The sequence below is a fragment of the Phlebotomus argentipes genome, unplaced genomic scaffold (assembly GCF_947086385.1).
Source record: "Phlebotomus argentipes unplaced genomic scaffold, Phlebotomus argentipes genome assembly contig_2, whole genome shotgun sequence".
Classification (NCBI taxonomy): domain Eukaryota; kingdom Metazoa; phylum Arthropoda; class Insecta; order Diptera; family Psychodidae; genus Phlebotomus; species Phlebotomus argentipes.
The window spans coordinates 8,437,256-8,450,997 of NW_026776162.1; the positions used below are offsets into that span (position 1 = coordinate 8,437,256).

The 13,742-nt window shown below is 41.1% G+C and overlaps 1 protein-coding gene across 1 annotated transcript in view; it reads left to right on the forward strand.

Moving 5' to 3' along the window:
• LOC132265074 (IDLSRF-like peptide) overlaps positions 1–13,742 on the forward strand; it is a 60,625-nt gene that overhangs the window by 38,758 nt on the left and 8,125 nt on the right. The window contains exon 3 of the mRNA XM_059765532.1: positions 9,192–9,320. Coding sequence (XP_059621515.1) covers positions 9,192–9,320 — 129 coding nt within the window. The remainder of the gene's footprint in view (positions 1–9,191; positions 9,321–13,742) is intronic.

Sequence of the window (13,742 nt, forward strand, 5' to 3'; positions counted from 1 at the left end):
GTCCATCTCTGCCCGGATGAAGCTCCTCGATGATGCCCATTGGCCATTGATGTGTGGCCATTGAATCGTCGCCGATGAGAACGATATCGCCAATCTTCAAATTGTCCGCTTCCTGCGTCCATTTGACTCTCTTCTGGAGAAGATGGAGATATTCTTTCCTCCAACGATGGGCGAAGTGCTGCAGAATCTTCTGGCAAAGTTGCCATCTGGAGAGGCGATTTGGCGCAACATCTGTGAGCGTCTGATCCGGGAGCGCGTTCAGTGGGCGTCCCACTAAAAAGTGACCAGGAGTCAATGCGAACATCTCATTTGGATCCTCGGAGAGTGGCGTGATTGGTCTGCTATTGAGGATGGCTTCGATCTGTGCTACGATGGTGTTCAACTCCTCAAATGTGAGAATAGTCTGTCCAACTTCTCTGGCTAAGTGATGTTTGAGGGACTTGATCGCCGCCTCATAAAGTCCGCCATGATGAGGAGATCTTGGTGGCGCGAAGTGCCAATTGATGCCCTTGGGAGCTGCCTCTAAAACAACGTCTGGCGATGACTGGATGTCTCGCAGGAACTTTGCCAACTCTGCGCTGGCTCCGCGAAAATTGGTGGCATTATCGCAGAAGATGTCGCTTGGAGCAGCTCTCCTGGCCGCGAATCTCCGCAGCGCAGCGACGAAGCCCTCGGATGAGAGACTGCCGACAACTTCCAGGTGAATGGCTTTCGTCGTGAAGCAGACAAAGGCGCAAATGTACGTCTTATATGATGTACCTCCTCTCTTGTAGCTAGGACGCGTGAGGACTGGGCCGCAGAAATCGATGCCACACACTGTGAATGGAGCCACGTGATCTGTCCTACTCGTGGGAAGATCTCCCATTCTCTGCTCCTGTCGGATCGGCTTGGTTTTCCAGCACACAACACATGAGCGAGCGACGTTTCTGGTCAGATTTCTTCCTCCCAGCGGCCAATATTTCTGACGCAGAGTGGCCAGAAGCAGTTGTGGTCCCGCGTGCATGTTGTTCTTGTGTGTGTGGGTGGCGATAATCGTGGCGAGGCGACACTTGGGCAGAAGAATTGGATGGCGGGCATCGTAGTTTGCAGGCGATTGAGCCAGTCGGCCACCCACTCTGATGATTCCCTCTCCATCAATGAAGGGAGTCAAGTGGCGCACATGGGCGAACCTCCTGCTGGTCCACATGGTGCCATCGGCAATGGCTGATCTCACTTCTGCCAAGTGTTGAGCTTGTGCAAAAGATACTAGTTTGTGCTCTGATTTTAGGAGTTCTTGGGATGTAATGGGACCTCTAATGCGACTAGGCGAACCTGTCAGGACTCTTAGCACGTATGCTAGGATTCTTTGTATCCGCAGATAACTGCTGGATCTTTCAAGGATGGTGTCAAGGATGTGACTTTCTGGGACCTGATTGATAATGGCAGTCGACGAAGCAATGAGCGTGACACTATACGGGTCTTGAGGCCAGTTTTCGGCCTTACCCAACAAAAACTCTGGGCCCGTCCACCATATAGATGAACCTTTCAATTCTGTGGGCAACATACCACGCGATACAACGTCCGCAGGATTTGAGGCTCCCGGTACGTGCTGCCATTTCGAAACGTCCGTCAGTCTGAGAATCTCAGCGATTCTATGCGCGGTGAAAACGTCAAATTTAATGCGGTTTGATCTGATTTGCCCCAAAACAATCGTCGAGTCTGTCCACAAGAAATATTCCGTGACTGAGAGAGCATTTCTGATCTTGTGGGCCAACTGAGAGCCTAGAGCTGCGGCACACAATTCCAATTTGGGGATGGTGATCGACGATGTGGGAGCAATGCGCGACTTTGCCATCAGAATCTGAGACTGGCGACCATGGATATCATCCTCTGTGACCACATAAGCCACGGCACCATATGCAACTGAGCTGCTGTCGCAGAAGACATGCAACTCGGTGGACTTGGGAGACGTCCAAGTCGACATTGGGCGCTGAACTTTGATCTCCTGAAGGGTTGGAAGACCTTCGGCTAATTGTTTCCATTGGGAACTGATATGTTCCGGAAGCGGATCATCCCAATCCAACTTTTCCTCTTTCCAAAGGGCCTGCATGATCAATTTTCCGATAACAATCACTGGAGAGACGAAACCAAGAGGATCATAAAGTGACGCAATTGCCGCGAGGACTTCTCGCTTTGAATTGACGTCAATGAAATCTCGAGTGAGCTGGAAGACGAAAACATCATTCTGAGGGTGCCAAAGCATGCCTAGAGCCTTGGATTGCTCAGGAAAGATGCTGCGTACCTGTGAGGGCTCTACTTCCTCTGTGATTTCTGGACTGCTGACACACCATTTGGCGAGCGTCATGCCAGCGGAACTCAACAATTCTTTCAACTGCCGTTGAGTTTCAAGTGCATCGGAAATGGATGGGCATGATGCGAGACAATCGTCCACATAAAAATTCTCCTTCAGTGCCTTAGCAGCGAGTGGAAATTTTACCTCTTCTCTATCCGCCAGATCGATGAGGACTCTTGTCGCGAGATAAGGCGATGAACTTACCCCGAAGCAAACTCCTCTTGCCCTATAATGACGAATGGGTTCCGAATCTCGGAATCGCCACACAATGCGATGGTAGTCTTTGTGGGAGGGATGAATTAGCACCTGAGTATACATCTTCTGGATATCACAACAGAATGCAAAAGGGTGTTCTCGGAATCTGAGGAGAATTGCGACGATGTCGGGCTGAACTGTCGGGCCCACCATGGCAACATCATTCAGGCGGAGGCCTGTTTGGGATTTTGAACTGGCATTCATGACGATGCGAACTTTAACTCCTGAGGAGGACTTCTTAGCAACAGCGTGATGAGGCATGTAGTAAGAAGTGGAAGTGATCTCATCTGGGGGAACCTCCTCAAAGAATCGCAAGTCGAAATTCTCCTGCATCGCAGCGTGATATTGGCTTTTTATCTCTGGGTTGGCGGACAAACGACGCTCGAGACTGAGAAATTGTCTGGTGGCATTTGGCAAATTGTTATGAAGACGCACTAAACTGGGGCGAAAGGGGATCTTCACAACATATCTTCCAGTGTCATCGCGGACAGTGGACTCTTGGAAGCAGTTCTCCACGATCTCATGATCAAGTGTTTTAGGATGGGCAGTGGAAACTTCTTCTATTTCCCAAAACTTCCGGACCGATGAGTCGATGGAGGCCAGCGTCGTTCCAACATACGCGACCTGGTCTGATTGTCGCGTCTGTGACGAGCTAGCATGGGCACCAGAAACAACCCACCCAAAGCAACTTTCTTTGAGAATTGGCAAGCCTTTGCCCAATCTCATTATCTGTCTGGTGAATATCTCGTTATAGAATTCGTTGCTTATCAGCAAATCAATGGGCTGAGACACATGCCATGTTGGGTCGGCAAGGGAGATCTCTGAGGGAATGGCGATCTGATCCACCTGTACCTTCCAATTAGGCAACTTTTGTTCCAACACTGCGGGAACAATTTGGCATGTCATCGAAAAATGGACATCTTGATTGTCAACTGCCTGCACACAACATTCAGCCTGGAATTTGGACTTGGCTCCACCTCCAACCACCCTCCCAATGTACACATCGGACAGAGATTTGGGCAGCCGAAGTCTTTGGAATAGGGGCTGTGAAATCAGATTGACTTGAGCTCCGGAATCCAGCAAAGCTCTGCACAGCTGCGGAACACCGAACTTATCCAAGACTCGTACCACAACCGTCTCTAGAAATACCTTCACCGCAGGGCGAGAGGCAGTGGAAGAGCCGACGATGGCTGTGGAGTCAGACTGTGAAGTGTCTGTGGGCCTATCATTCGATTGGGTCTGCTGCTGAGCAGGAGTGGATTGTGAGGACTCAGACTGAAAGGCTTCGTGCAAAAGTGTGTTGTGGTGTTTGGAGCATTTCCGGCAAGTGAAAAAGGTACAATCCTTCGTCAAATGTGTCTCGGTGATACATTTTCGGCACAGTTTGTTGTTCCTGACAAGTTCCAGACGTTCTATGGAGGGCATGGCAATGAACTTGTGACACTTGAACAACTTGTGGCCTTCTTTTTTGCATCCAGGACAAGGAGATTGTGCAGTGGCAGAGAGAACTGTGGCTTTTTGTGGCTTGAGATTCTTATTGCTGGTTGGGCCAGCTGGAGTGGACTTGGTGGCCTGAGATGAGGATTTGGCCGGGTAAGAATTATACTGTGCAATGGACTTTAGTCTCTCTCTCAGAAACTGCAAGAATTGGACCATCGTTGGTGATTGACTCTTAACCTCGCGAGACCACAGAACTTGGGTTTCATGGTCGAGCTTCTCCAAAAGCAAATAAATGACCCACGGATCTCTTTCCTTGACATCAAGTGCGTCGAGGGAATTTAAAACTGAATTGGCGGTGGCAAAAAGATCCGTAAGAGCATCAACTGAGGGAGTGGAAATTGCTGGCATCGTGCAAAAGCGCGCAATGTGATGATGAACAACAGACTGCTGATCGTCATATTGTCCCACTAATGTGTCCCACGCAACAGAATAATTGGCATCTGTGATGGCCAAACTATCAATCAACTTCTTCGCATTTCCCTTGACTGAGGAGACCAAATATTGCATACGTTGCACATCAGTGAGGCGAGGGTTAAGATGAACAATGCTGGTGAACATGTCTTTAAAGTGATGCCAGACAGTGTAATCACCGGAAAATTCTGGGACCGTTAACACGGGGAGCTTCAAATGGGATTGATTTCTGACGTCGTGTGATTCTGGCCGTGGACTGTGGGCCACTACATTGGTCAGACTATCGAAAAAGTTCTGATTGCGCACCTCTGCTTGTGCTTGATGGGTAATGAGCATGGCAAGAGCTTTTTCTAAATTAGCAATTGACGAATCACCAGAAATTTGAGCTGATGGCTGATGATTAGAGCCAGAAGGGCCAGGGATGGGCAAAGGATCATCATTATCATCCTTCCGGTCCAAAGCATCACCCAAAATTCTCCTCAACTGACTAATTCGCTCCATGATTCTCGAATGCTCCTCATATTCAGTCACCGAATTATTTCCCGTATTCACTAGCTCTTCATGAACCATTGTGAGTTGAGCTTTAAGGTCATCAAGTTTAGTTATGTTGGAGGCAATATCTGTAGCCGAAAAGGAAGCCTCATCCTTGCGAACGGAATCAACATAATTTTCAATGCGAGTCAGGTGACCCTTAAGTGTCGCTCTTTTGCTCAGGAGAGTCATAATTAATCAGGGTGAGAGCGAAAGGAAAAAAGATGGGAATTGCACAAATTTTCACTCTACACTGTTACAACTTACTTGGCGTGTGAAGATTGATACGGCAGAGCTGAATGGCGGCGTGGACTGCACTTGGTCACCGCAAAAGCTGGTGGACGCCTTCGCAACTTGGACGGCGTTGCCTCGAAGGGCCAAAATGGATGGGCACCAACCTGCAATTAGTCACTTATTAGCCTATGTGGCTCGGAGGGCAAAAATGGATGGGCACCAACCTGCAATTAGTCACTTATTAGCCTATGTGGCTCGGAGGGCAAAAATTTTTCTCCCCCTCTGGTGGCACAGCTTGGCTGACGGCGGAGATGAAATGATGAGCGGCGGAGGTGAAAAAAAGAGACTCTTGCACTTCACTTAAACTAATTATATTGAAAATTTTTCACACTTCAGAGGGCAAATGTTGCGGTTTTGTAAATTTAATAATTCAATAGTTGGCACAAATCGCGATGTGGATTGTTGGACTGTCTGGTTAAGAGTGAAGAAAGTAGAAATTACACAGGAGGCAAATAGATTAAATTTTGGTGCCCGAGCGGGACTTGATAAGGAACTGGTTTGGTCTTATCTCTATGGCGTGAAGCGCATTCGACGATATTTCTGCACTGAAATGCGTCAACAGTTCATGAACAATTTTTATCTTGATTTCCCAGATTTGTCTTCAGAAAATGCATAGAAAGATTCTTTAAACCCTTTTTGAACCAATTATAATCCTTTCAAAGTTGGAAAATTAATTTATACTGCATAATCAAGAACAACTCGAAGAAAGAATTAAGAAAAGAGACATTAATCTAGACTAAAATTGTATTTTTGAGGTTATGTTTGACATCTAAAGTCGTTTTTTACTTACGAAATTCAATCAATTTGATGTTTTTTGAGCACAAATGCTAAACTGTGTCAAGAAAAAGAAAAATATTTACGGTTTTAACACAATTTTGATGATATTTAGGCTTTTGAATCAATAATATAACCTAGAAAAGCAATAAAATTGGCTTTTTCTAAGCAAAATTCGACCATAATATCTGCCCCTTGATTTTGTGTGGTTTTTTTTCGTGAAAAATTGTTTTCATTTATTGCACTTTGCTTCAATGTAATTTTTTCCCCAGGTTAATTAAGGCCGAAAATTTCGCAATTATTGCAATGCGAATTTAATTAAATAAATCACATGCAATGACACCTCAATGATTTTGCATTTTCCACAGAAACTAATTGGTTGTTTGTGTAAATAAAAAGCAATTTAATGTTTAATGTGAGCAAACATTAAACATCATTCTCAATAAAGCACATGATTGTGATAAATTTTCATGTGGGAAACTATAGAAAATTATCCCTGGAAAAATTCCTTTCGCGCTCTTTTGTCAAAGTCACCACGAGAAAAATCATCCACGAAGTCACACAGAAATGAATGCAGAGAAGAAAAATGGTTGTTGGAGAAGATTTTTCAAGATCACTTCTCTATTATGATGAGAAATGACCACAAAAAGCATCTTCCAACTATACATATTTGCCTAGAAAATCCTTCAGAGGCTCATAAATTCTGTGTGTGTTTTTGCCAAGAAAGTTTTTCAGCCACTTTAAGTTCAAGGCAAAAATTGGGTACAGCAAGCAAAAAAAAAATTAAACGCTTCCGTGCAAGAGTGGAAAAGTTGCCCTTCGACGAGAGACGACAAAGTTTCCTAATGAAATGTACATTTATTCTCGTACGCGTTGCCCAAGAGCGTCTCTATCTAAGTAAATTAGATGTCGACCATAAGGAATTCTGTCTCTGGATGATGTCATAAAATTAAAGTTCATCCTCAACCCACGACGCCATAATGAACCCCATAAATTCCCAGTGAAAATCACTCAAGCGCCCATTTTCAATAACTTTTCTTTCCCTTTTCCACACGGAAGAGCCGAAGAAGAGTCTCTTTGTATTGATTTTCATCCACCCCAGAAGCTTTCGGCTGCAAATTTAATTACGTGTAATTGCACATTTGCTCGCGCATGTCGAAGGGAAATTCGCGTGTTAATTGAAAAACATTGGCACTTCATTTCCTCAGAGGATTTCCCTGGATGGAGATTTAGGGTAAATTGACTGATGTGACGCACAATTGAGTGATTTGCCTTCTAACCCAAGCATTCAATCACTCTGTGACCTTTATTAGCTTCTAGTTTCAAGTTCAGACAGTGCGGATTTTCTTCTAGGATCACTATGGGGTGAAAAACAAGGGGAGGAAAAAGGGCTGAAATCTTGTACACAAGTTCCTCACAAGAAATCTTACAATCGCCTGAACTTTAGTAAAATTATTAACGAGACTGAAAGTTAGCGATATTTTGCCGTTAATTTTGCTTTAATCTTACTTGGAAACCCAACTGAAAAGTTTGAAACTCAGGTTTATAAGCAATATTTTATGATTTTTTTCCAACAAGGGGGAGATAATACGATTGGAAGTGCTTAAGAGGTACTCAAAAGATTACAATATTCCGTAAATTCTTTGGATTTCCTTCGATTTTCACACAGAATCAATAATAAAAATCTTTTTCTAGGTTATGTAACAAATCAGAGACAGATTTAGTGAATTATTCGCATTCTTGCATATCAATTCTTATGCTTATTGGCAGAATTAATCATTAATTAACAAAAAAATGTTCATTTAGAAAGCTTTTTATGCATTTTTTTCCTTCATCGGCGGATTTTATAGTCTAGAAAGCTTCCGAACGGAGTTTTTGGAAGAACTTTTAGTAATATTTTGAGGTTATGGTCGGAAAAGATGCTGAAAAATGCGATTTTAAGTCGATTCTTACAGAAATATCGGATAAAAACTTAAAAGATTCATAAATATTTGGGAATTAATGTGGAAATTTAAGTGCTGGAAGTGTTCAGAAGTGATGTAAAGCTTTAAGGCATATTATCTCCCCCTTGTTTTCCTGTAATCTCACTTTTTGGTCTCTTTTTCACCCCTTTTTAAATATTCAATAACATCTGAGACTTCTTAATGGTTCCCAATTAGAATCATTCTTTCTCCCAACATTTTTCCACTTCCTATTGCTCAATTGTACATCACATTTGACCACATTATCCACCTCTTGAGCCCAAATTGCCATCGGCAACCCAAAAGTTTCGCCCTGAGAAGAGCTTGGAGAATCTTCTGCCCACGGTGAAAAACACTTGGATGAATATTTAATTAATTTCCGCAAGACTTCTTCGGTGTATTTCAATAAAATCTTCCTCCATCAATAATTTATCAGACATATTTTTACCATTTTTCCAGCATATTGTTTAAAATTGCCTACAAAATGAAGATTACGGGAGCATTTTCTACCCCCAATTCGAAGGGGGTTGGAGCTCAACTTGTTGAATTTGCCAACAGATTCTATATACTCAGCGACAAACCAACATCAGCAATTGATAATGTTGTTTCTCTTCACCAAAGCACGTCTTCAATTGTGAACTTATTGTTTGTCTTCCAAGTTGTGACATAAGAAATTCAATAGATAGAGAAAATTGCAGCGTTTTCATTGCATTTCACTCTTGCTGTCGTTCCTAATGAAAGAACACATCATTTATAGAACTCCTTTGACATCTTAAACTCCCTTAGCGTCTTCTGACTCAGCATTTAAGCCGAACGATTTACTATTGATGGTGGTAAAATGGAAAAAGTTTCACGGCGAACTTTCGCCTTCGCACATCCCAAAGATTTTTCTCTTCCACCACCAACCATTAAATCCCACCAAAGTGGTAGAATGTGTGGGAGTAACTTTGGGTCGAAATGCTCAATTATGATTGTGAATTAAATTTTCATTCCTTCTGCCTTTCCATCTGTCCGTTTAATTGAGGTTTTCACGCGCCATTGCGAGCTCGGCATGTTTTCAACCCTTAGGAGAGATGAATTGAGTGTGACGCTCCATTCAGGCGCCTAACAAATTGTCCTCCATTGTCTTTCAGAGTCCTGCCATCCGTACGAGCCCTTCAAGTGTCCTGGCAGCGACCAATGCATCTCCATCCAGTACTTGTGCGACGGAGCGCCGGATTGTGCAGATGGATACGACGAGGACATGCGACTCTGCACAGCTGGTGAGTTGATCACTCCAAAATCTAGATTCTGAAGCTCATTCGGGATCAAAATCTTGCATTATTTTCTACTGTAAAAATAGTACAAATCTTCATTGCTGGCCATTCTCATTATTCAGAGGCGCGAAGATGATCTTTGAAGCGCTGTTTGATTAGGAATTGGCCATAGAAGTATATCCAGCGGGTGTTTATGAAGTTTCTGGATGTCTGAAGCGCTTTTCCGACAACTTTAATTGAACTTAAAGTAGTTTTGTTCACCAGAGAAGCCACGAAATGAAGCAGTCAGCACGAAAATCGTCTTCTTTGGTTGAAAATCTGTTCAAGAATGGAGTTTAAAAATTCACCCCGACATTTTTCTGCATTATACTTTCTTGCGAGTTCCTTGAAGTATCTTAAATGCAAAGAATACACAGTTCCTTCATTTAACGATGACTTACCTGCTCAATTATGTCCACAATTTGCAGATTAGAACCACAAAATATCAGTTTTCTTAAAATTTGACTCAATAAATATGCTTTGTGGGCAAGAACGGTGCTAAAATCTCATCAAAATAGCCTTTAAAACCTATGAAAAGATACAATATTGATGGAATTCGCAATTAAACCCTCAGAATTCGTTTTATTTCGACTATAAAATTTTATTTTACGTCGTGTTTCAGCTTGAAATCCTTGTGAATCGTTGAATTTCTGACCTTTTGAATTGCGAAATTGCTTGAATAATTATGAAAGGTTGCAAAAATGATAATTTTCACTTAATGTCTCAAATATATATACCCAGATTTCTCAAGTGAGGATCTTTTGGATTTTGCATTATGCAAAAACGCCCACAGCAAATGTGCCAAAAGTTTGCTGTACTTCATCTTTTGTTTATAATCTCCTAAAACAGCATTGGGAAAAAGGTGAAATCACTCACCAAGTTTATGCCAAGTTGAAGAGAGAGAAAAAAGTCTTCGTCCACAATTAACCTGCGACTTTCCTTCGAAATTGTATTCAATTTCGTGAGTCGTAATGAGGCTGAAAAATTGAGGGGAAAAGCCAAAAATATATTCCCAACCATTGTAAACATGAGTGAATAAATTGCTCAATTATTCGCAGAATTGGGGTTTTGAATTTCCAAGAGACACAGAGAGAAGATACTTTGCATAGGATCTCCAAACAATGTGGAGGAGCTTCTTTAGGCGCAAGTGGAAAACGAGGAGATTCCGAAAGGCTCACATTTTCCTCTTATCTTTCATCTGACTCTGTATTTTATCATGCAACTCAGTTTGAAATTAAATTAATTCCATGGGAAGATGCACGAAACAATAGCAATTTCTGGTAGTTTCACCATTTTCCGCACTTTATGCGATGGAGACAAAGATCCTTTTACTCGAAAAGCTCATTAATCTTCTGTGCTCTGAAGCCAGAGTTTAGTGTGGGAGATTTTCCTAATTGAATTTCACATAATTAAAGTTGTCTTTGAGAAAACTGTCGAATATCAATTTCTTAACCCCGGAAAAAACTCAAATTTCACTCAATAAATCATCACTTGAGCGAGTGAGAGAGAATGAAATATTTCCAATGTGATTGATTATTGGGAATAAAATCCACGGAGAATCACGAGACTCACACATGCTGATGCCCAGAGGCTCGTTTACATGAAACAAGCATTATTGCTTTATATATTATTCAATTTCCCAACCGGCAAAGCATCCAATTCTTCGCAGAAAGTGAGCCAAGAGGCCGCGTTGTGGGGTTTTGATGTACAATTCATCGCCCAAAGAACACAATTTCAATTCCACGGACACAAATTTCCGCCTCATTCGAAGCCTGTAAATCAATATTTGGGCAGAACAGCGATCGTCTCACCATTAGAGCTGTGCAAAGTTGATCAAGTGCTCGATTGAACTCGAATGTCAATTGCGGCCAAATGGCAGCGATAACACAAAGTCTCTACAAATGTTTGCCATAGGCTGAGCTTTTGTGTTGCCTCGCAATTTCCCGGGGAGTTCAAGGGGCAGATATTGTGGTCAGAAGTGGTGTACAGTTTTGTGGAAGGGAAAGACATTGAAAAAGCTTCAATTTCAACAAAAATTGAGGCATTTTCTCAAGAATTTCACTTAAATAAATGAATTTTATTGCTTTTCTACGTTATTTGATTGATTTAAAAGCAATTCTGGTGGTTAAATAACTCTCAAAATCATCGAATTTGTACTTTTCTTGACAGAATTGAGCATTTGTGTTTGAAAAAAACAGCCGAAAAGTCAAATAAAACATCAAAAATACCATTTCAGTGTAGAAAAGTGTCTTTTTGTTTAATTATTTCCGCAATTTGTGTATTAAAGTGACAAATAAAGGCTCATATTGAAAAAAAATTAGATTAGATTAATTAGACAGATTAAAATCAGTTCAATATGTATTTCTTTACGCCGGATTCAACCTGAAATCTTGGCATTTGAAGAGCTTTAACTTCTTTGAAGACGATAAAATCTGAATTAGATTGTGATAAGATAGAAATTAGGGTGAGAAACAGTTGAAAAGATGTCTTTAAAAGCGTCCAGAAGTGTCTGAAGTGTTGGAGAATCCACACAAAAGTGATGTACAGATTCAAGGCATATTATCTCCCCCTTGGGGGCGGTACAAGAGCTCTGGGTATTTATGTTTAGGGCTGTGAAATAACCTTTTTTCTGCCTTCGCCACCGAAACGAAGATAGAATATTAGGATAACCAGAAGACCAGTCGCCAAAACCCAGCGAGAGAAGAGCAACAAGAGATCTCTGGGACGAGCAAAAAATCAATTGGATCCTTTTTATTATCATAGTACATAACGATGCGGAGCTTTTTTTGAGAATGCCATGAATGAAGCTGAGTTATTACAGGGAGAGAAACTCTCCTTTTTTTCCTGCCACCCTTTCACTCCCTGAGCCGTCATATTAAATGCAAATGGGATAAAGGATGTGATACTGTGAGCGAAGAGTCGAAAGAGTGAGTTTGAGTGTAAAGAGAAGCGTCAACACTTGGGTGAAAAAGTGGGTGCAAGATAAAGTGGAATTTTATGTAAGGAAAAGGTAGAAACTTTTCTATATAGGGGTCTGAGGAAAAGTGCGCGATGTTTTTGCAAAGGAAGAGGGGGAGGGAAAATGAGAAATTGGAGTGCAGAAAAAGCGAAAAATGCCACAGAGTTGCTTGAAATTGCATTTAAAATGCATCACGAAAAAGCGCTGCAACAAGTTTGTTTGGATGAAGCATATGCTTCACCCGGCGCCTCCATCGCGAAAACGTGCTGGAAATCATTGTAAATTCGCGTGTTTTGGCAATATTTTTGGGGGGGGGGGGGGAAGAATCGTCATAAATTCCAAGCTAATTTAAATTTAAACACTCTGTGAGTGTTATCAATCATCTGAAATCCTCCCAACTCTGGCTCACGACGCGGCTTGGGAAAGTTTTGCCAGTGAACTTTTCGCGTAAAATACGAGAACCCCAAAGAAAACTCCTTCACACTTTGCAGAATGCTAAGAAGATGGAAGGAAGAAGACTTTGAAGGACATAGAGAACATGAGCATAAGATTCTTTATGCACTTCTGCATTGATAAACAACCCCCGAGTGAGAAATTAATGAGCTTTCCTGAGGGATATAAAGTTCTCTTGTGGTTTTATGGTAAATCTGTTGATCTTCTCTGCACGTGTTTTATGTGAAAAAGGTCACATTTTGAATTGATAACGACACTGTCTCGATAAGAATCTCAATTAATTATTCACAGCATTAATCATTCGTTGTGAAAGGGTGCAAAACTCCAAATGCCGCATTGTGGCAAGTGCAAGAAACCCACGAATTATCACACTTGTGAGTGCCTTTGAGAGGCGCAAACACAAATTAAGATGGGTTTGAAGCTAAAACCGCCCAATAAATTTAATTCCTCAACACGACACTGTGAGAAATTGTTTTGGAGCAACATTTGAATGCAAGGGGAAAATCAGTCGCAAGTTGAGATCATTAACTTTGTGATTATTCAATATTTTTATCGATTATTTGTGATTTTAAGTCAAATTCTGATTATTTTTTGATTTTTTTCTAAATATTTAATCAAAATTTAATTTTTCTTTTGAATATTTTTGTATTCTTTTTTGAATATTTAATGAAAAATTGTTTATTTTATACAAATTCGGATTATTTTTTGATTATTTTCTGAATTTTTTTTCAAAACTTGATTATTTCACACAAATTCGGATTATTTTTTAATTATTTGTGATTTTAATTCAAATTTTGATTTTTTTTTTCAATTTTACTTGAGAAAAAAATTCTTTTTTTTAATTATTTAATTCGGAATTTGATTCTTTTGAAATTTTTTTTGTAATTTTACTTTGGAAAATAATAATTTTTTTGATATTTTATTTAGAATTTGAATATTTTTAAATTTTACTTTGGGAAATAATTATTTTTTTTTAT